The 19899-nt window shown below is 49.3% G+C and overlaps 2 protein-coding genes across 3 annotated transcripts; one reads left to right on the top strand and one right to left on the bottom strand.

The window, feature by feature from the left end:
• Positions 1-29: 29 nt before the first annotated feature.
• Positions 30-4125, top strand: LOC128729250 (corticotropin-releasing factor-binding protein). The gene is made up of 6 exons (XM_053822917.1): positions 30-136; positions 426-538; positions 2203-2275; positions 2800-3318; positions 3387-3535; positions 3606-4125. The coding sequence occupies exons 2-6, from the start codon at positions 476-478 to the stop codon at positions 3858-3860; spliced, it is 1059 nt and encodes a 352-aa protein (XP_053678892.1). The 5' UTR covers positions 30-136; positions 426-475; the 3' UTR covers positions 3861-4125.
• Positions 4126-4691: 566 nt separating this feature from the next.
• LOC128729249 (phosphoribosyl pyrophosphate synthase-associated protein 2) lies at positions 4692-8383 on the bottom strand. Of its 2 annotated transcripts, none has more exons than XM_053822916.1 (4): positions 8264-8383; positions 6702-6821; positions 6224-6343; positions 4692-6080 (listed from the first exon to the last, which is right to left on the bottom strand). In XM_053822916.1, the coding sequence occupies exons 2-4, from the start codon at positions 6776-6778 to the stop codon at positions 5210-5212; spliced, it is 1068 nt and encodes a 355-aa protein (XP_053678891.1). In that variant the 5' UTR covers positions 6779-6821; positions 8264-8383; the 3' UTR covers positions 4692-5209. The 2 variants fall into 2 exon arrangements, with proteins under 2 accessions (XP_053678891.1, XP_053678890.1); XM_053822915.1 differs by lacking the exon at positions 8264-8383 and adding an exon at positions 7367-7386.
• Between the last annotated feature and the right edge of the window lie 11516 nt (positions 8384-19899).

Raw genomic sequence — 19899 nt, 5'->3', positions numbered from 1 at the left:
CGTCTGCGAGTTCGACGGGTTAACTGAGCAATACGATCAATTGCGAGGTTTGTGATCTGCTGCGCCACGCAACGAGCTGCCTCCAAGGGTCAAAGGAGCCGGAAAATTCGCACGTCTTCAAACTTCAGTTCATTGAGTGAGTGAGTGAGTTAAGTGTGTGTTTCCGTGAGTGAGTTTGAGCACGAGCGTTTGGGGTTGTTAATTTGAATTTGAAAGTAAAGTGAAATGAGCATCGCCGGAATCGACTGAAAAAAGGATCTAGCACCCACAGAACATGCTGCCTGGATTCGAGCATCCTTTTCCTCGAGCTGCGAACTGTGGTAATGTGAACTGTTTGCTTAATTCCGTCTTTTCTTTCTCTCGTCCTTTTTGCCTCACGCGTTTCGGTCTCCATGTATGGGCTACGGTGCCACACAATCGACCAGGGCAGCAAAGACGACAACGGCAGGCGAGCGAATCCTGCACCCAACGAAGGATGGCCATGCGAGGTGTGATGATGTTGTTTTTTCAGGTCCTGATACTCTGCTTCCAGGCGAAGGTAGGATTGCAAACCGTGTCCACGCAGAGCGGCTCGTTTAGTTTTATTTTGTTCGGGTTTAATTTATTCCATTTGATGGCATTCCTCTGCCCCGTGATCGGTGCAAGGACTCCACCATTGACTCCACCTGTTGCATGCGCCCGGTTGGCAGTAGTTCAAATCGGCTGTTTTTCCACCCGAGCGTGACATTTCCCGAGCCTTCGTGGAGCCAACAATGCACGTGTGTGCGTGCGCGTATGTGTGTATTCCTCTCAGTATTCAGTATCCCTTTCCCGAGCGCGTTTTCCAGCACCAGCACCATCGCCTTTCCGTTGCATATTTCATGAGCATATGCGAACCGAGCTACGGAACGCGTGGTTTCGAGGATCTGCATACGGACTCGCTTCTGTGGTCCTCGGGGGTTTCTCGGGGGCGCGCGAGGATATGCCTTTGAAAGTTGGTTTGCATTTGCATTTTAGCTCCTTTTGCCCACCCCACGGCTCGAGGTGAGTCCTCGCCATTTGCTCGATTTGCATTCGCGCTGCTCGGCAAAAGCCACGAGCCCTTAGGGGGCTGCCCGATTTTGCACATGTTGCCACTTTTCTGGGCACATTTCGCTCATAATTGAATCCGAACCGTACCCGTAGAAGGTAGAATACGCCTATCTTCGCAGTTGGAGCTGTGATTTAATATTAAAGGTGTGCGAACATGCGTTTCAACACGAGTTGCGATCGAGTGTGGGTTCTAAGGGCCTCATCCTGGGCCCTGGGCTGATGGAAAACTATCTGCAGTACCAGCGGTGTACATTTTAATGCTATTAAAATCAACCACAGGACGTCCTAGCGCGAAGGTTGCCTGTCGGAATCAATATTTAAGCAAACATACAGTCGGACCCCGTGAAGGAGGGCGTTCGGTTCGTTCGAGTCCTAGGAGCCTCGGGCTCGTGACCTAGCGAGCCGCGAAGGGGGCAAATTGAATATTTGTGCACAATTTCATTATGCTATATTTGCGTTTCATTTCGCGGTATGGCGTCCGCCGGCGCTGCGAGGTGTGCGCAACTTTTCCTTTTCCCATTAGCACGCGAAACACCGGCCCGAAAATGGTGGGTGCGAAGGGAGAAAAATCCTCCTCTCCCTGGGCGGGGATTGCCCTTTTTTGTAATTAATTTTCCCCATCGCTTTTGTGCATTTTGAAACCGAATTAATTGCAATAAAACGGTGCTTCCGTGCGGTGGATGGTTCTATCTTGGTGTTGTGCGCCTTTCGATGTCTGCCTGTTGCGGAACGGTAGGGGATAGGAGGTAGGAGGGAGGGGGGAATCCTGGTAGGAGGGCGCAAGAAAAACTAATTTCAAAGTGGACATTTTTTCGGCATCCTTTGTTTGAGCAGAGAAAAGGGTAAAAGGGATGTTTGGTCCTATTAATGGCTCAATTCCCCTAACGAAAGGAGCCTGCCAACAGGAAAGGGCCGGCGGATGTTATAAAAACCCCCCCACAAACATACATACATACACACACACACAGCTGCTTAATAGCATGGAGCGCTGTTTTCGTAGCAATTTATTGGGCTTTTTATTTACGTTAGTTCAGCTTCGAGCACCCGAAATTGGGACCCTTTCCGAGAGGGCCCAATTTCGCGGGAGCACAAAAGCTAATCTTTGTTTAACGGAAGCGCTCATCTTTACAGGCCTGGCATGCTGTACGACGATCGTTCGAGCTGGAGCAGGCGGCATCCCAGGAGAAAGTTCATCTCGTTTCGGGTAGGTACAAATGGTTGGGGTGAGTCGCGAAGAGGTGGCCGCCGTTTTGATGGAGATCATTGTGGGGTGGGTGGATGGCACTCGAGGGGAAGTGAGGTGGATGGGGCAGGAACCAGCGGCCCACTTGTGCCAAACTCCCAAAGCCTGCCCCCAACGCCCTTCACGAACAGCGTAATCCTGCCGAGCGCGTCACGCAGAACAACCCTGTGCCGTACAGGAGGTTGAAGGACTCGTGACATGACAGGCTCGCGGGCTTGAGTGTGATGAAGAGGACATGCCGCATGAAGAAGACAAACACAAGATGTAACTGTTAAGCCGGTTGATGGTTGTCACGGGCCCGAGGATGGGAAATGCCCACCAACTGCTTGAGGCAACATAACTTTTCTGCAATTGACAGCAGCTCATGCTCCTGCGTGCGGTGTTGCGGGTTAACGACATCCTCTGCCCTGTGGAGTGGCGCTGCCTGTTTGCTTTATCGTGTTTGTCTTCCATCTCTTCTGTTTTCCCGCCGCCGGATGGAGCAGATTGCATGCACGTAACATCTGAGGAAGGCGAGTTCTCGTTCGTTAAGTTACCACCGATGCGATCCACACCGAAGCATGCCCACTGGATGGCGCACAGGGATACGGTGGAGGTTGAAACCGGCGGTTTGACCGCAGAAACCGGTGACTCATCTGCGGTGGACGTCGATGCTGCGGCCTCTACCGTGTGCGGTATCTATTTCGTCGCCGATCCAGATCAGATAATCGAGGTGACGATGAAGCAGGTCAACGTGGATTGCCACTCAGGAGGGTTGATGGCATTCGTCGATGGTTGGGAACTGAATGGGCAGTACTTCCCGGGTGAACGGGATCACGAGAAACCGCTGGATCTTCGTGTGCAGGAGTTCTGCAATGAGCATAGTGGTGGGCCGTGGCCTGTGAAGGCTGCGGCCTCTAATACTTGGGTATTCCGGTCCAGTCAGAATGCAGCCCTTATGCAATATCGTATTCCGGTGCGTGGATCGTTCGTACTGTCGGCTCGTTTCCTCTATAACGCGAAACGTTAGTATGCTGTAACTCCTGTGAACGTGGGTGTCGTGGATCTAACGTGCGTGTTCGTGCTTTTCCAGCTTGCAACATCATGGCTGAAGGACTGGCTCCGTATTACATGCTCCGCAACTATGGCCACCGTCGGAACTGCACTCTGATCGCTTTGTTTCCTGCCGTCGTCTCCGTGATCGCCATGGAAGTAGGAGAAATCAATGAGAGTGTCCATTACGTAAGTACTCCTGGTAGGTCGTACCATCTACCTTAGCTCATCTCGACTGCTTTCTACAACTTCCACGTAGTGCGAGCGCGTTAGGGTGGATGATAAGCTCGAGATTGGAGGATCAACAGGACTCGATCCGTCCTACCAGCTGATGCGATCTAGCACGATCTGTGGTCGCAGCCGTGGACGTATGGACCTCGAGCAGACGATCCTCTGCGGTACGACTTCTGTGCGGCTTATCTCGAGTGGACGACATAACAACCAGGCGATGGTGACTATCCGCATGGCCGACGAATCTGACCTCCGGCTGGCGACGGTAATCTGCGAAATGTAAGGGGATGTATGTGTGCGTTGTGTGTGTGTGTGTACATGTATAGCCGTGACCAAACCTTCGCGAGGACGTCGAAGCATATCCAGTACTGTAGCGCCCATAGCCCAAGGAATTCACGAACTAAAGCACATCCCGATCAGGCAGAAGAGACCAAGGATTCAGGATGCGAGTGCTTCGAGAAATATAGAGAGGGGAATATATCGTGATCAAGCGAGCACGTTATGTTCAGGTGAATTGTTGAAATCTTCAAGCTCCCCGCATCTTCAAACAACCGAAGACAGCACAGGAAACACACCAAAGATAGAACGATATCAAGATACCCGACCGTGATCATCCGGTAGATGTCCCATGTTACCAAAGCAAGCAACAAATGTTACTCTACAACACATTTTACTCCCTGTCACATCTGAAATTATTAAAAGAAAAAAAAAAGAACAAAAAGTCGGAAGCTCTTTTCGAACTGAGGTGCATTCATTCGGGCTCCGATTTGCATTGGCCATGTTATAGCGGTTGTGTTGTCACGCATTTCCGCCCAGCATTCGTCTACTCGTTACCTTGGCGAGAGTCCTTTTCGGAACGGAAGCAGGAGGCCAGGAGTGGGATTGAAAACGAAAGAGAAACAAGAATACAGCGGAACACGGCATTACACCCATCGGATGGCAGCGAGAGCAGCAAGTTTATCTAACAACGGAATAAAATTCCAAAATCATTGCGTGTACTTTATTATCCAGCGATCTGCCTAAACATCTCTTCTGCGAGGAGAGTTGGGGATAGGGAAAGGAAGAAGGGGGGGGGGGGGGTTTGTGTGTGGAGGAGAACAAAACAAAATGGTAGCAAGTCTTGCTTGCCGCACAAATTCGCAATTTTGTCACCTTTTTCACAGATTGTTATATCCTGCAACTGTATCCTCTAACTTCTATATTGCTACACTATATTGACTATACTATCATATATAAGTGATTGTGTTCGTGTGTATTGGGGGTTTGGGGAGGATAGAGAGGAACCGGGAAGGGAGAGGCAAACAGATTTGAGCAAATTTCAAACATAAGAAATTGCTGGGAAGGTGTGACAAAAAGTGATAAATCGTTTAAAAGTGGGATAAATGATACAATTGCATAAAAAAAAATCTTCATGAGAATATATAAAGTGCTGGTCCCTGCAGTCGCCCTTCCGGCCTCTGCCGATCTATCGTGGTCTCTGCGGGGTGCAGGATGCAACAGTAAATGCGTTCGCCGGGACACCAGAATGAGGGAAATTAAAACGCATACGGAAACCAAAAAGAACCGGTCCCATACGGAACCATCTACGGGCACGCCGGCCCCAGATCGCTAGGCCTGGTTAGCCTCTCGGCTTTAGTCCTCAAGCGTGACGTTTTTGAACAGATACGACATCGATTCTTTGTTGTGTATGCGCCTGATGGCCTCCGCTAGTAGAATACTGATATCGATCGTTTTGATCTTGTGACACTGCATCTTCTGGATCTCGTGTGGTATCGTGTTTGTCACCACCACCACATCGATCGCGGAGTCCTCGATCAGCCGGGGTGCGTCCTGGCTCAGAAGTCCGTGCGTAGCCAGCACATAGATCTTGTAGGCGCCTCGATCCTTTAACACCTCGGCGGCGGCCACGAACGACTGCACGTCGTCGATCATGTCATCTACCATGATCGCGATCCGACCGCCCACGTCACCCACCACGTTGATGGGGGGTTTTTCCTTCGCTGGGTGAATCGGCACACCCCCGGACACGTCCATTGTGCGCGATTTCGGTAGTGTCGGGGGAGAGTTGCGGCCATCCACCTCGTCCGCCTCGGATTCTTTCTGTTCACCGTGGATGACGGCAATGCCGAGACGCAACCGTTCCGCGTACGAGGTGGCCTTCTTGGCGGAACCCGGATTCCGGGCGACGATCACGGAGTTCCGGTAGTCGGGGATACTCTCCTGGATGTACTGCAACAGGAACGGTGAGGCGCGCAGGTTATCGACCGGGCAGTCGAAGAAGCCCTGGATTTCCTTCTGGTGCAGGTCCATCGTGATGACGTGCGACAGTCCGGACGTGCACATCATCTTCGCTAGCAGCTTGGAAACGATGCAGCCTCGTTTGCGCATTTTGCATTGCTTTGAGTACGGCAGATAGGGGATGACACCGACAATCGATTTCGCCGACGAGGTTTTGCAGGCGTAGGCCATAATGAGCAGCTCCATAATGTTGTTGTTGACGTCTCTGCGCAGGGGAGTAAAGAAAATTGATGATGAATATTCATCTGCTGTGTTCGCAAAGCTTCCGTATACGATTTCTGGGTGGATTGTACGACAATACCTACTGGAAACGAGTTCCAGTGCCACTGGGTCGGACCTCGTACTCACTTTGTTCCGGTCTGTATGATATAGATATCTTTGCCTCGCACGGAATCGCCAATTTCTACCATGGTTTCACGATTAGTTTTGTGATAAACCGCGCATCCCCCATTTGCCACACCAAGCCGACTGCCGCAGAGGGTTTTTTTTTGGTAAAAAGAATACAAAAAAAAGGATTGAAAATAGTGCACTCTGGGGAACACATTTACCTTCTAGGACGAAGCCATGGCCTTGCGAGGCAAAGGATAGATCGAAGGTACATGCAAAAGACTCCGTTTGATCGATATTGAACCCGTCATGGTATTGCTGGCGACAGACAGCTTTTAAAATACGAAAGAAAGTGTCTGCAGCTGTTTGCGACCCGTGACTAGGAGACGTTTTCGGACAACGGAGGCATTGTCGCGACTAACTGGACCATTTCGGAGCTTTTGCAGGCACCATCATGTTCGTCCTTTTTAAAGTTTTACGTATCGTTGGTACGGCATACTTGGCAATCAAATTCGCTAGATCCGGGTGTGAGTTTCCATTGATGATGACGATGTCGGATGTTGCCGGAGCATCCATGCTTTCGAGCTTTAAATGCTTCGCCGGACGTATACTTCCGAGTCTGAATGGGTGGTGAACATTATTCACATTGCCGGCATAGAGGTCGGATACGAAAATGGCATTAGTTATGTTGGCAACGCAATGTTCTAAGAGGTTAACGAAGCTGAATGGCTAACTCTGACGGCATGATTACTTTAATAATTGAAATATATATTAACAATAGCGAAGGGCTAACTAATCCATTAACATACATTTACAGGCAAACAGTACATATTTCTAGGTTGTGATTAGTTTAGCTCGTTTATTGTGAAGCCCGTCGCGAAACGAGGCGCTTCATTTCGCTACGGAGCTTCCTGAACTAGTTTCATCCGATTCAGTTTCAGCAAACTGATGGACCCAATGTTAAAGAAGCATGCAGTTGAGTAGTATGATAAAAACAAATTAGTATAAGAATTGATTAGTTGACCGAAGGGGTTGCTGCGGGATGAACATGGGCTCTGGGGGCTATTGTGTCAAGGCGTCTGGCAAGAAGTAAGGCGGTTGGAAAAGGAGGAAGAAAAAAATTGAAAAAAAGTTAAATAAAAGGAAGGTAAAATCAACAATTACTTATTTCGGCTGAGAAGCATCTTTTTTATTTCTCTTCTCTAATCGGCTTCAACACTGCGCGTCCGGCAACGTTAGACGAGAGACGCTTTTTATTTATTTTGTGTGCAGATTTGCAGCCAATAAACGAAAGAAAAGGTCGAACACAAAACTCACGTAGACTTCTTGACCTCGGTGTTTATTTGGAATATGATACAAACGGACGTGCGAATATCGGTCGGTCTGTAAGCATGTTGGAAAAGAAACGATAAAATCAGCTCGGCAATGCGCCCGTGGCGTGGTCGGAGGGACGATATATCGCGAGGCGATATAAATTCGTCAGTCCTCCGTTGTTGTTATGCTAATAAAACGCCTTGGGGCGGGAACGCATACACTGGCGTTCCCGCGGGCTTGATTGCTTGACCAAAAGGCAGCGTTAATTTATACACCGCTAATCATAATGCCACCCTTTGGTGTTGGCGTGAACCGAAGGTTTTGGAATAATTTAAAAACATGAGGGATGGAGCCGATGCAGTTCGGGTGCAATGAGCGATGGGGTGGTACGAGATGGGTTTCGGGGCGAGAATGGGCTTGTCGAGAGTGCATCGTCGGTGAGCAAAAGAAATGCAGTTTCAAATGGAGCCAATGGAGTGAAACGCATGCACCCCGGAAGTATGTTGCACAACCCGTTGCAGTTGCTATAGTTATGACTAGCAGTGTATCAATCACTTAGCCCCAAAATGATAAAACGCAAGATGTCTCGATTTCTATCAAATACACATGGTACATAAAACAGAGCGATCAACAGAGCGAAAGAGAGAAAGAAAGAGGTTGATGTGGGTTTCTTGGTTGGTTGGTTTTTGGTTGGTTGCTGTAATTTTTGTGCTTTCTTGGTGCGGTAATTGTGGCAGTAGTTATTACTTGCGTAGTTATATCGAGAACGAATTATATTAAAAAACACCACTTTAAAACATGAACACGAACACACACTCTGGATTGGACTGGCTAAATGGCATTAACCGTGACTTTGACCAAAAGATTAAACAAAAAACAACAACTAACGACCGAAGACGGGCGGCAAGGTGTTAATTAAACGAAATGCCGGAAAACTTGACGAATATTGTGCTGGCACGCACGGAAAAAGAGACCTTTCTGGACAAATGCCACACTGTGCGCTGTCAAAATTATGAGGCTGTGGCTACGCGAAAGCATGTTTTCATCGCGTAGCAGCTGTCAGTGAACGAACCCGTAATCGAAGAGCGTTAACGGCTAGAATGGTACTTGTAAGCACAACATGTTAAGTTTAATAACATAATAATTTATTGTTTCATTCAAGAACATCATGAGGGAACTAGGAAAAATTTTAGGAGGGCTTTGAAACGCTTGCTGTTCGAAAATATTCCACGTGTTCAGGCCACGTGTATCGAGTTTGATTTACATTTCGGATCATTATCGATTTGCTAGTTAATGTATTTGTTCTTTTTCTTAAGTAACTGTATGTTTATTGTAAAAAGGTTTAAAATCCTTGGGTAATGGTGACATAACAGTGAATTTGAAGTGAAATATAGCAGCTCTAAGAAAGATAAGCGATATGATCGATTACGAATGAATGATTGAAGCGTTTTCATCGACTAATCATGAAATCGTCGAAAACGCTTAAAAGTAGATGAATTTATTTTGATGTAGCTGTTGGGCATTTGTATGGGCAGAATCTTTTCCAATTAATTCTGTTTAGTCATGAATTTTACAATATTTATTAAGAAAAAAGCATCCAAAAATATTTGACTGATCTAAGTTTATCGCGGATAAAGGATTCTAAATGACAAATTACATTTGTATTAAGATTTCCACTAATTAGGCCTAAACACAATAGGTTAAAGGAACTATTTTGCAAACAAATATATATCTTTGTTGTAACGTAACTGGATCAGCATTCTGCCGAACAAAATACTGCAAAATTTATTGCGTTCTTACAGCGGCACCAAAACGGTTACTGCCACCAAATTCCGTTAAATGCACATGGATACCCCCCGAATGCAGAGTTCTTGTGGTACAGCGCAGCCACGTGCGCAGCGTGCCGTTGCCAGGAACACTCGGCAAACTTCAAATACCACGGTTATCGATAAAAACCCTCTCGACAGGGGAATCATGGTGCAGTCGCTTCAATCTTCGCCCGTCTGCATGTGTGCGAGTGTTCGTGTGGATGTGTGTGTTTATTAGACTGGATTGCGAATTGGCCAACTATCAGTAATCAAACATCCTGCTATGGGGCAGCAAGGTGGGCAGGATGGGTAAAGAATCTGATAAGGAATTCGTCAAGCCAGTCGTTAGACCTTCACGTTGCAGACTGCCATTTTCGTTAGCATTCTATCGGCATATGGCCCCATGCTACAGTTGATAGGAAAGCAGTGAGATTTTCGTCATAGCTTCAAGATTCCACAGAACCGTTTAAGATTAAGCGGGTGGTTTTATAAGGATGTTCGTTGCACAAGGAAAGCGAAAAACCGCGCAATCTTTTCGACAGAAATCATCTGTATCTCTCTTTGCTTTCATATGATATACATGTGAGTGTATATGAGTGTGGTAAATTAATTAAAAATTCGTTTTTTATACCACTCGAACGTGATTTCTAAAAATCAGAACTAGGTAGAAGTACATTGAAACGTGCTCGTTTATACAACTGAATATTGAATTGAGGAAAAGGCATAAATAAATATTACCACCATTTACCATCATTCCATCAGCTAGCAAAGTGATATCAATAGTGATTTGCGCCTGGTCATGGAATTCGGTAGCGTCATATTACGATCCGCCGGATGAGCAGTAATTCTGAACGGCCACAACAAAGGGTGCCGAGATTTTCCCGGGTTTCCTTTCTAAACACTCTCTGAAGCCGAATTCTTTGTTAGCATCCTTAGGTCAGGAAACATCAAAGAACCCATCCCGTCACGGTAGCGTGGTGAAGCAGTAGGCCGTACGCGTAGTTTTATCGCACGTTTTACCAAAATTGGCGCGAGAGGCTCTTTGTTGCACGTCGCCATAGTATACCACCTCCACTAGGTTCCACAATTATCAGCATTGCCATTCATACCTTGCCTTTTACGTTCCGGGCTTCGTTCTGCATTTTTTCTATGACTTCGTAACATGAAACAAATACAAGAACAAAAAAATCTAACAAACGAAAAACATCCATTTGATTGCGCCTCGCTGATGGTTCTTTAGAAACACACACGTTTTAGAAGAGTTGGGTAGGAATTTTCTTTCCGATTCCATCCACGATAGCACGGCACCTTTCAAACGATCGGAGCACGCTTTCTAGAGACACCTCGTAATCTCTTGACATGAAATAATTTGATATCTGTTTGCAAAGGGCCTTGTGCAAAGGGATTTAAAAAAAAAACAAGCCATTCACACACTCACTCACATGTCGCAAATGTGGAGGAATGCGAGAAATGTCGCGTTAAGAAAACCCGTAGGTGGCACCGTTTTTTTTTTCAAAGATAAAAAACCGAAACAAAACACTCCTTTTCCTTGGTTCGTCTTGGAGTCCTCGTTTGAAACACCCTTTTGTTACGCTTAGTTCGCAACAAAGGAAGAAAGACTGATTTTGATACGGTTTTTGCGGGTCTCGTTTATCTAAGCTTTCCTGTATTGTTCGGGAAAAGGGGTTGAGAACGGCCTACGCTTCCATTATGGAGCAGCGCATCATGCCACCCATCAGCCGCAACGTCTAGTGACAGGCTCCATCAGCGAAAATTAAACCACTTCAGCTGGGTTTCGCTTCTGTGCTTGAAACAGAAAAAAACACCCGCCTGGTACTGCAGATCGCCCACTCTAGACGCTCATCTGCGACAGAGGCACCATTATGCGGATTGTACTTCGAGAAGAGGAGTCAACGGCGTGTTTACCTCCAAAAAGGAGAAAGTTTGCAAGATGTCACCTAAGATCAAGCTGTGCTGGAACAGGATTCACCGAGCGATGTCAAGAAACGTGCTTGTTGTGTGACATCGCGTGTATGTTAAACTTGAAGTAGAAAGAAAATCGATCACATGAAAGCATCGAATCCCGCTTTGCGGTTGCTGAATAAAGTCTGATTGTTTGAAGCATTTATCAATCGTACCGTTCGTTCATCCGAAGGTGGAAAGGGACGCCCGAAAAAGGACTTTAATTCACGCAAGGGAAACTGAAACTGCACGGCACAAAGGGTGCCAGACAGGTTCGGAAAAGGTTCCAGTCACTTTCTGATGCATTAATCAAGCAGCGGCTATACATACAGAACCGTAATGCCACGTGCCACGAGAGTGAGCAGGTGTGGACGAGCAGAAAGGGGGCTTGCAAACCGCCTGTATATCAAATTCGGAAAACAGCAACTTTTGCAGATTTCGAATCGGAGCATGAAATATATTCGATTTTATTGCAGGCAGCGGTTGTGTTCCGGTGAGGGGTACGAATCTTGCGGAAATCTTCACCCGCGAACCCTTGGTGCTGGTGTCGGAGGCCTCCGTCGTCATCTCAGGGTGGTGCCGAACCTTGGGGAGTAAAATTATTCAATGTTCCAATTTATCAAGCTACGCAAAAGCCACTCCTGACAGGCTGGGTCGTCGTGGTCCGGGCTACCGCCACGTGGGAGCCAAGGATGATGGATTTGTCGATGTCAGCAGAACGTGGATCCGACAACGACGACGGAGTGTGACAAATGCCGGATTTACTCGGTGTTTGCAGGAGGGAATATTGCATCCGCTACACCTGTACACCGCGCTTCATCGAGCCATCTAAGCCAGCAGAGTGATGTGGATTCCCGTGTGGACCTGCTGTAGCAGGTCTAGCGCACGTTAGTAGCGTTGACTCTCGTCTCACGCGTGCCGGGACACACACAGCCGGGAGTGTTTGATGGCAAACGAGCAGCATCATCATTAGCGTTTCTTGGCTGAGCAGATGCACATCCGGTGGTGGGAGCGTTTAAATCAACCCTGTCTCATCCTAACCTTCGGCAGGGTGGCAATGCATTCATTCAACTGCTGGTGGGTTTGAACTCGCCGGATGGTAAGAAAGGCGAACGGTAAACAGATGCACGCCTGCCGGAAATGGTAGGGCATTTTTGTGCCGGTTTCGAGAGCCGCCCGGAAAAAGGGCCCGAAGGGCACTGGATTTTGGGGGATTATTTGCAGCCAGCGAGCGCATTCGGAAAATTCAACTGCGACTAGGAAATTGCCGCCGTCGCGCAAATTGAAGCGTAAAAATGGCCCGTCGCTCCCGAAATGAAAGCAATTGGCATTTCGGGGAAAGTTTCAAAGTGCCTACGGTTGTCCAATTTCCACGCCGCTGTCCTTGAAGGTCCTCGTGGGGAGGAGGGAGGCAAATAAATGGATGGATGGAATTTTGCGCAGGTGCTCCGTATTGCTAATGCCGAGTGTAAACAGAAATTGAAAATAATCTCACGAAAAATAATCTCCTCGCCAGCCCGGACGGAACAGGTGCTGGCCAAGGGCCACGCCGGCGGAAAACCTGCGCTGCTGGAAAAGCGAGCGAACACTCCAAGGCGAAAGGCAAAGGGCACGCCTCGGATCCTTTCGGGATGAGGACTGCTGATTTGCGCGAGTGAGCAAGAAAAGGAGAGCGCGAACGAGAAAACACGAAGGGTGGGCGGCTCGAGCAGCTTAAATCCTTCGCTACAACATTATCGGTGTCCTGACAGCTGAGGGAATTTCTGGCATGGGCCGAAAACAATCGCCCGGCTGCCAGCATCGACACCGAGGTCAGCAGTTTTTCGCTCGAGCACTTTGGGGCGGTACAGGAAGCGTGTTTTGGGCTTGAACTTTTCCGAAGGCGATTAATAAACTAATGCCTTCGCTTTTGCAGCTCGCTTTATTTTGTCCCATTTCACCTCTGGTAAGGTGTCTCCAGACTCCGGACTCCGGAAACCGGAAGAAGGGACTCGTTTTAGGTTTCTAGGAGCTTGGTTCCGGGAGCTGTACGATTCAACGGCTGCTCGTTTACATTTCGTCCTGCCCGTCGATACCATCTTCAATGCCTGGCGTGAGATCAATCCATTTAAATGATGTCCTGTTTTTTTCCACGGCCAGCCCGCTCCATTGACGGGTCGGTCTCCGCCTTGATACATACATCCGACACAGCCTCCACGATCGAACGTCAAATCGATTACGGGGGTTCGCTGTCACTCGGGAACCGAAACGGCGTAACGGAAACGCTCCGGCTTGGAAATCGATCCGGCCACGGCACATTTCGTTAAAGTCATTAAAGCCGGCCGTTTCGGTCGCTGGCAAATTGTCAAAACGCGGCGTGAAGGGGATGGCAAAAGGGAAGATGCTGGCCGATTTCTGGCCGATTTCTGCCCCCCCCCCCCAAGGATGGTCGTGGAATGACGCAAAATGTCGAGCAGTGGCGCGAAGCTGACAAGATCGCCCGCGTGCGTCTCGTATTCGCGCACTGTGCGCCATCGCACCATCACGCTCTCGCACGTCAAACATCAAACGAGTGCGTCGAAAGTGCGCCACCCTGCGAGGCGGCCACTGTGCCACGTCATCTGCGATAAGTAGTGGTAGCCGATAATTTATAAACACATTAGCTACCTTCGAAATGTGCGTCCGCGTTCGGGTGGCTGCTGTTTTTCCGCACGCTGTCGGGCTTTCCCGGGGGCGCCATCCTGTCGCGCATCGTCCTCCAAGGACGAGAGGGTGGACGGGGTCGTGGGGAGAGGCTTGGGTGGGAGGAATCGATAAAAGCGAGCTGAAGGGAACGGCAGAGGGCTGTGTAAATAGGGAACCTTTTGTTGGTGGAAAAAAGCCAGCAGCAACATCAACGGCGTCAAACTCCGACGGGTGAAAGTCACGGCCCTCGGTCCAAGGGCTCGGAGGGAGGGTCGGCATTAAAAAGAAGAAGGAGAAGAAGAAGAGGAAGAAAAAAGTAAGCAGCACGGCATTAAAGAAAGATTCACTCATCGACGCGCCAGCGACACGCGGGCGTCTGGCATGACGGGGCGAGAAAATAAATCGAAATTAATGGCACACGCAAAATGCCACCGTTTCGCGGCCCACACCGGGAAAGCGACACCACACACGCCCGTCCGGTGCACCCAAAGTACAGGTTTTCCCTCGCGAAAAGCGGCTCGCGTCTTTATCAGTGTCATTATCATTTACCGTGCGGGTGAGAGTGAGACATATTTCCCAAACCACGCCAACCGGCTCGATTGAAATTAAGCGATTGGGAATCGGCCGGTCGGGTGAAAGCGGTAGTAGCAGGAGTAGTACCTACCCGACCATGAACATGAGCCCCATTTGTGGGAGCCGCCAGCCGTACGGAGCCAGGAAGTAATTCAAACCTAACGCGCCGCCATCAACGCGCTCGTAACGCCGTTTTATGTGGTTTTTTAAAACACACCCCTGCCGCGGTTCCGGGCGGCATTATCTGCCAGCATCAGGTACGAAGGGCCGGGCAAGGCCGTAAACGCGTGTAATACGCGTGCGAACGGTGGCTCCTGGTAGGTTTTTCCTGGGGGGAGGTTGGAGTAATCACCCTCACGCGCTCGCAACAGTGGAACCGCAAACGCAGAGTGGCAGCATTTTCCCACTACATCCCTCGGCTTGGGTGTGGAATCTAATTAAAATTTTAACCTGTTTTGTGTCACCGGGAACACGGGCTGGGTGGGCGGCAGGTCTCCCTCTTTCTGTCGTCCTTCGCCGTTAATGGGGCCAGTCGTGCCGTCGGCGGGATTAATTCAATTAAGGTGCTCGCCCCCGGGGCCCGCCGGTTAATCTCATTTCACCGAATTAACGAATTAGTTCACTTGCGGCACGCGGCCGAACCGTGTGATTATGCTAAATTTCCCGATCCACCGATGAAAGGTGGGGATGTAAAACAGATGCCCTTTTTTGGCGAGAGTACTGGAGAAAGTAATGCCTAAGGGTGAAGAGCAGTATCTTGATGTGGGTACCACAAATGCATCATTACTAAGGGTCGTGAAAAGGACGTCTTTTTTACTTATCCAAAACTGCCATTTGCGAGAGGAATAATTTTGAAATTGTAAGGATATTTTGTTTTGTGAAGATTTTTGCCAAGGAAAAGATATTTTGTATATTTCCAATGTTGTAAGCAACTGCAAGTGTCATCTAAATTCAAAGTATTCATAGTAAGAGTCGACCAAACAATCAACATAATTGGCTAGCTTATGACAGCAATCGGGAAAACTCACAACGTCGAAGAGGACTTTTACCAGAGGACGTAGTTTTCTTGACTTGTCGAACATAATAAGAACGTTCAATAGAGATTAAATACTACCAATTTAAGAACTACCAAAAGAGCGATGCATTCTCAACAGATATAGACGTCTGCTAGGGCTATGACGAGGGATGTCATTTTTCGATGCTTCTCAAAGTGTCATATGTAAAGCGATGCATAAAGGTGCCTGCCAACGAGGAAATGAAAACCCAACCTCCTCCCCCCCCCTTCCTTCAACTCACACACACACAAGAACGTCGACGGAACAATGATCCTCGCTCGCTGGAAGCAAACCGGAAGCTGCAGCCGGGAGCAAGGCGAAAAGGTCGACGGAAAGTGAAAAAGTTGTTCGCACAAAACTTTAAATAAGCCGGAAATTATTCTGCTCTACGCCTGCTCTGTCCTTGTCACATCGCAGCCACATACCCACCCACACATACACACCTACACCTGCACATACCGACGATGGGACCGGGCGAGCCGAAAAAAAACTGGCCCTTCGAGAACGCTGCGGTGCGTGCCACAAAGGAAATAATATTCGGTTAATTTTCTGAGATGTGCCATAATTACTTACGCGCACGTTGTCAGCTCCAGGACGTGCCGAGTCCTCTGGTGTTCGTGATGCCACGCTGCTCTCGCGAACCACTTGGCGAACACTTGGCTGCTTCCCGTGTTTGTGCGCCCGTGCTTCTGTTAATGTCCTTTTTTATTTTATTTTCCACGTCTTATTCGCCACCCGAGATGTCGCCTTGACGCTCTGACGTTTAAGGCGCAGCTACATCTCACCTCAACGCGCTGTTGTCACTTCGAGCGATCTGGGTCTCCCACCGCCCGGTTCTTTGTGCGTTTTGTTTGCTTTCCGTTATGTTGACATCTGATCAATTACACACACACACAGAGAGCCGGGGTTTTGGACGCAGGCCAGAGGAAAAGCCGAGTGTACTTGGGATTGGAAAAACACGCTTCACAGAGGGCAGCTGTCAGCATCCACCCACCCACGAACGGCTGCAGTGAGCGTGTACTTTTAATCAATCAAACGTGTAATTTACTCCGGCACGGCGAGGCGTTTTCGCCGGTTTTTCCCTTCATTGTTTCGGTCGGCCCCCGGGGGACAGGGCCCGAGGCGGATTTACCTTAATTTGACTTCATTCAGGCTTGCTTCCGACGCAAGGTACCGACCGGTGGCCCTTTTTTGCCGGTGACAGGTCGACGTGGAAGTGCAAAACAACAACAACAAAAAATGGGAAAAAGGAGAAAAATGGGAAAACTCCCCTCCTCACGTGCTCGGCAGCCGACAAACCCGATGCTGGCCAATGTACATTGAGCGCCTTTTAATTCACATCCTCCGAGGTACGGGAAGAAATATTTATATAAAGCATTAATATAAACTGGAAGGGATATTATTTTCCCACTAGCTCGGGGAGCGAGGGAGAGCAAAGAAAGAAAAAACTGCCACCGAAGCACCGAAGGATGCCTGCGGTTGGTCCTTCCGAGCACGGATACGCGATGGCGGATTGGCGGGTGCATTTGTGCGGCTTATCGGGGGATGACACCTAAGTGACATCTAATTTCCACCTTTTCGCCGGCGGATTCGGTGCTGGCATGCTTTGGCTTGCCGGCACACATTCCGCCTGAGGCGACATCCTCGAACGACGAGGACACGCGCACCGGAGCCGGGAAAACATAATCGCCCAAGGGGTAATTCATCGCCCGGACGCGATGAGACGGAAGTAAGCTGCGAAACCATCCGAGGGACACGGGGTGGGCGAATAAAATTCGTGATAAATTATTTCCACCCTTCGCGTGTCCTGGCTGCATCTGTGGCATTCGTCGAGCCCGCGCCAGGATGTCGCTGTTCACGCCCGATGTCGCGGTACGGTAGGTGTGAAGACGTCACATTTCTAGCGTGCTTTCAGGCGAGGGATTATCCTTTCTTTTTACCGGCCCACTTCGGTTGAGGAATGTCCTTGCTAGCCGTATGTCAACCTCCTGTTCGCTGTTTGCGGTGGCATCGAAGTTTCGGTGCGCATCGAGCGCAGCTGTGTGTTTGAGTTTAAATCTGGTCGGGAAATTAACCGACCCCGAGGAAGCCGGTTAAAGAGCGGTTCGGTGTAATTGATGCGCTGAATGGTCACGGCCCGGACTAGGTCCTGCACACAGTCCTGCACCTCGGGTTGTCGATTGGAGCAGTACTTAAAATTCAATTTCGAATCATCGAGTTATTCATCGGCCCTTAAATTGCTTCCATCTCCCCGAGCGCGTCCGGGGCTTTGTTGCCAATCGAACGATACCGATTCGAACGGTTCCGAGTCGCTTCGGTGGCACAGGCGGCAAGTGTGAAGTGATTTCGATCCTTCGCCGTTGCGCTTGCTGCCCTTTTGCTGAAGCGAGTGCTCGAACTCCGGTCCAGGGCAGGGACAATGAATTTTATGGACCCGATCCACCCCACCGACGGGCTTTATCCTTCGGTCGGTTGGGAATCGGTCCGATTCGGCGGATGCTTTACCTTCGATTCGCTAGAGCAAGAGCAGCAGGCTGGCTTCCGCTACTGTAAATACACATGAGCAAACGTCGCAATCACACACACACACACGCGCAACAGGAACAGCAAATCTTCGAAATGGAATATGTAAAACTTTAAATTGGTTTTACCGATGAGCACCTGCGCTCGGTTTGTGCTGATTAAATCGAGCGTCACCCGGCTCGACGTGCGCGCCCGAAAGGTAGGCAACACGGAAGACAAGCGGCAATAATGCGGTCGCTCGCAAAATCCCCGCACTCACCGTACTCCCGTCACCCTGTGCCATACAGCTGGCCCTCAGTTGGCACCTGGTGCACCCTCGTACCCCACCCACACCCTTCCGGAGCCCCTCTTTCACGCAGGACAAGGGTACGTGAGTCATATCAAACTCCCGCCGAAAACCGCAGCTCGGGCGCCTTGGAGTCGGGGACGATTCCTTACATCCTGCCTTCAGGGCGCAAGTGTCGCCCGCCCGGTGTACGAGTGTGTATATTAATGTCGCATTATCTTCACATCCGCCCAGGGGCCCTTTCGAAGGGTGAGCCGATTGTATTCCTCCATACCGTCTTATGTCGATTCCACCCTTCGAAATCACCGGAGTCTCGAGTCGCAAAACCCGTTTATGAAATGTGTTTTCTTTTTTTTTATTTCACTCACCCCCTAGTGCGGGACAAACTCCCCGGGGAGCGCGCTCGGGCACGTGTAAGAGCGCAAAAAGGGGCAAGTTGCGCTCGACCTGAATCGCCGCGTTGATTGAGCATCGGAGCATCGCTCCGGCGGTTCGGGACTTCTTCTGGCTTTTTATTACCTGCCAGAAGACATGCAAATGATCCCCTTTTATTTGTGGTAATTTAATTAACTTCTACTTACTGCCAACCGCCATCATCATGCCGGGCGCATTTCATTTGCGTCCCGAATAGCGATGGCTTTTCTTTTCCGCCCTTTCGCTGCTGGGCGCAAGAGCACATTTCAAGGTTGTAGTGCAAGTTTTATAGCTTCTCGGAAGGTTGCAGGGCCAGTAGGGAGAAACGAAGGACGCATCGTTTTTGGGGACAGCTCACTTCACGTGTCGATTAGAAGACCGAAGCGAAAGGATTAGCGAAAGTGGCGTCTCCGACCTCTAAGCCGGCGCCGAAAGTCACCCACAAAAAGCCAAAAGGGCCAACCGAAAGGGCGCCCATTTCGCTCGTGGGTTTTAATTGAGCGGGCTTCGCACAAAAATTTATCTGCACCGTCATCAACATCCGGACGCATCCACCGAACGGAACACTCCCACCGGTATAAAAGAGGACCGGCGAAGGACGAAGGACATCGCACGGGAAGGACAAACAATATATCACATCAAATCCGTCGGGGATTAATTTCAATAAACGCGCGCACAAATTGCGTGCTTCTCCCTGCTGGCTTTCTTTTTTTTTGTTTTGGGCCCACCATACTCCCGATGTCCTTATCGATGTCCTTCGCTCCACTCCCAGTGCGTGTGTGTGTGTGTGTGTCGCTTCCTTCACTCCCTTTCACCCCGTTCAGGGTGAGGGCGCGCTCTTGTTTCTAGGGGAGGCCGTTTTACTGATTTGATTTCACCCAAGAACACCGTTTCACATAACCTACTGATCTCGGGCATCCTCTTCTCTTCTCTTGCAGCCAAGGCCACATATACACACGCATCCCATGAGCAGGACGATGCGTTATTTGGATGGATCCTTTCACCGGACGCGTCTTCGAGTAGCGAACGCGAGTTCCAAAAGGCGCGTGCGGAAGCACGAAGAAAACAAAAACGGAACGAAACACTTGCCCCACGAGC

Source organism: Anopheles nili, chromosome X (assembly GCF_943737925.1).
Source record: "Anopheles nili chromosome X, idAnoNiliSN_F5_01, whole genome shotgun sequence".
NCBI classification, from domain to species: Eukaryota; Metazoa; Arthropoda; class Insecta; order Diptera; family Culicidae; genus Anopheles; species Anopheles nili.
This window is presented reverse-complemented; position numbering and strand designations above follow the sequence as displayed.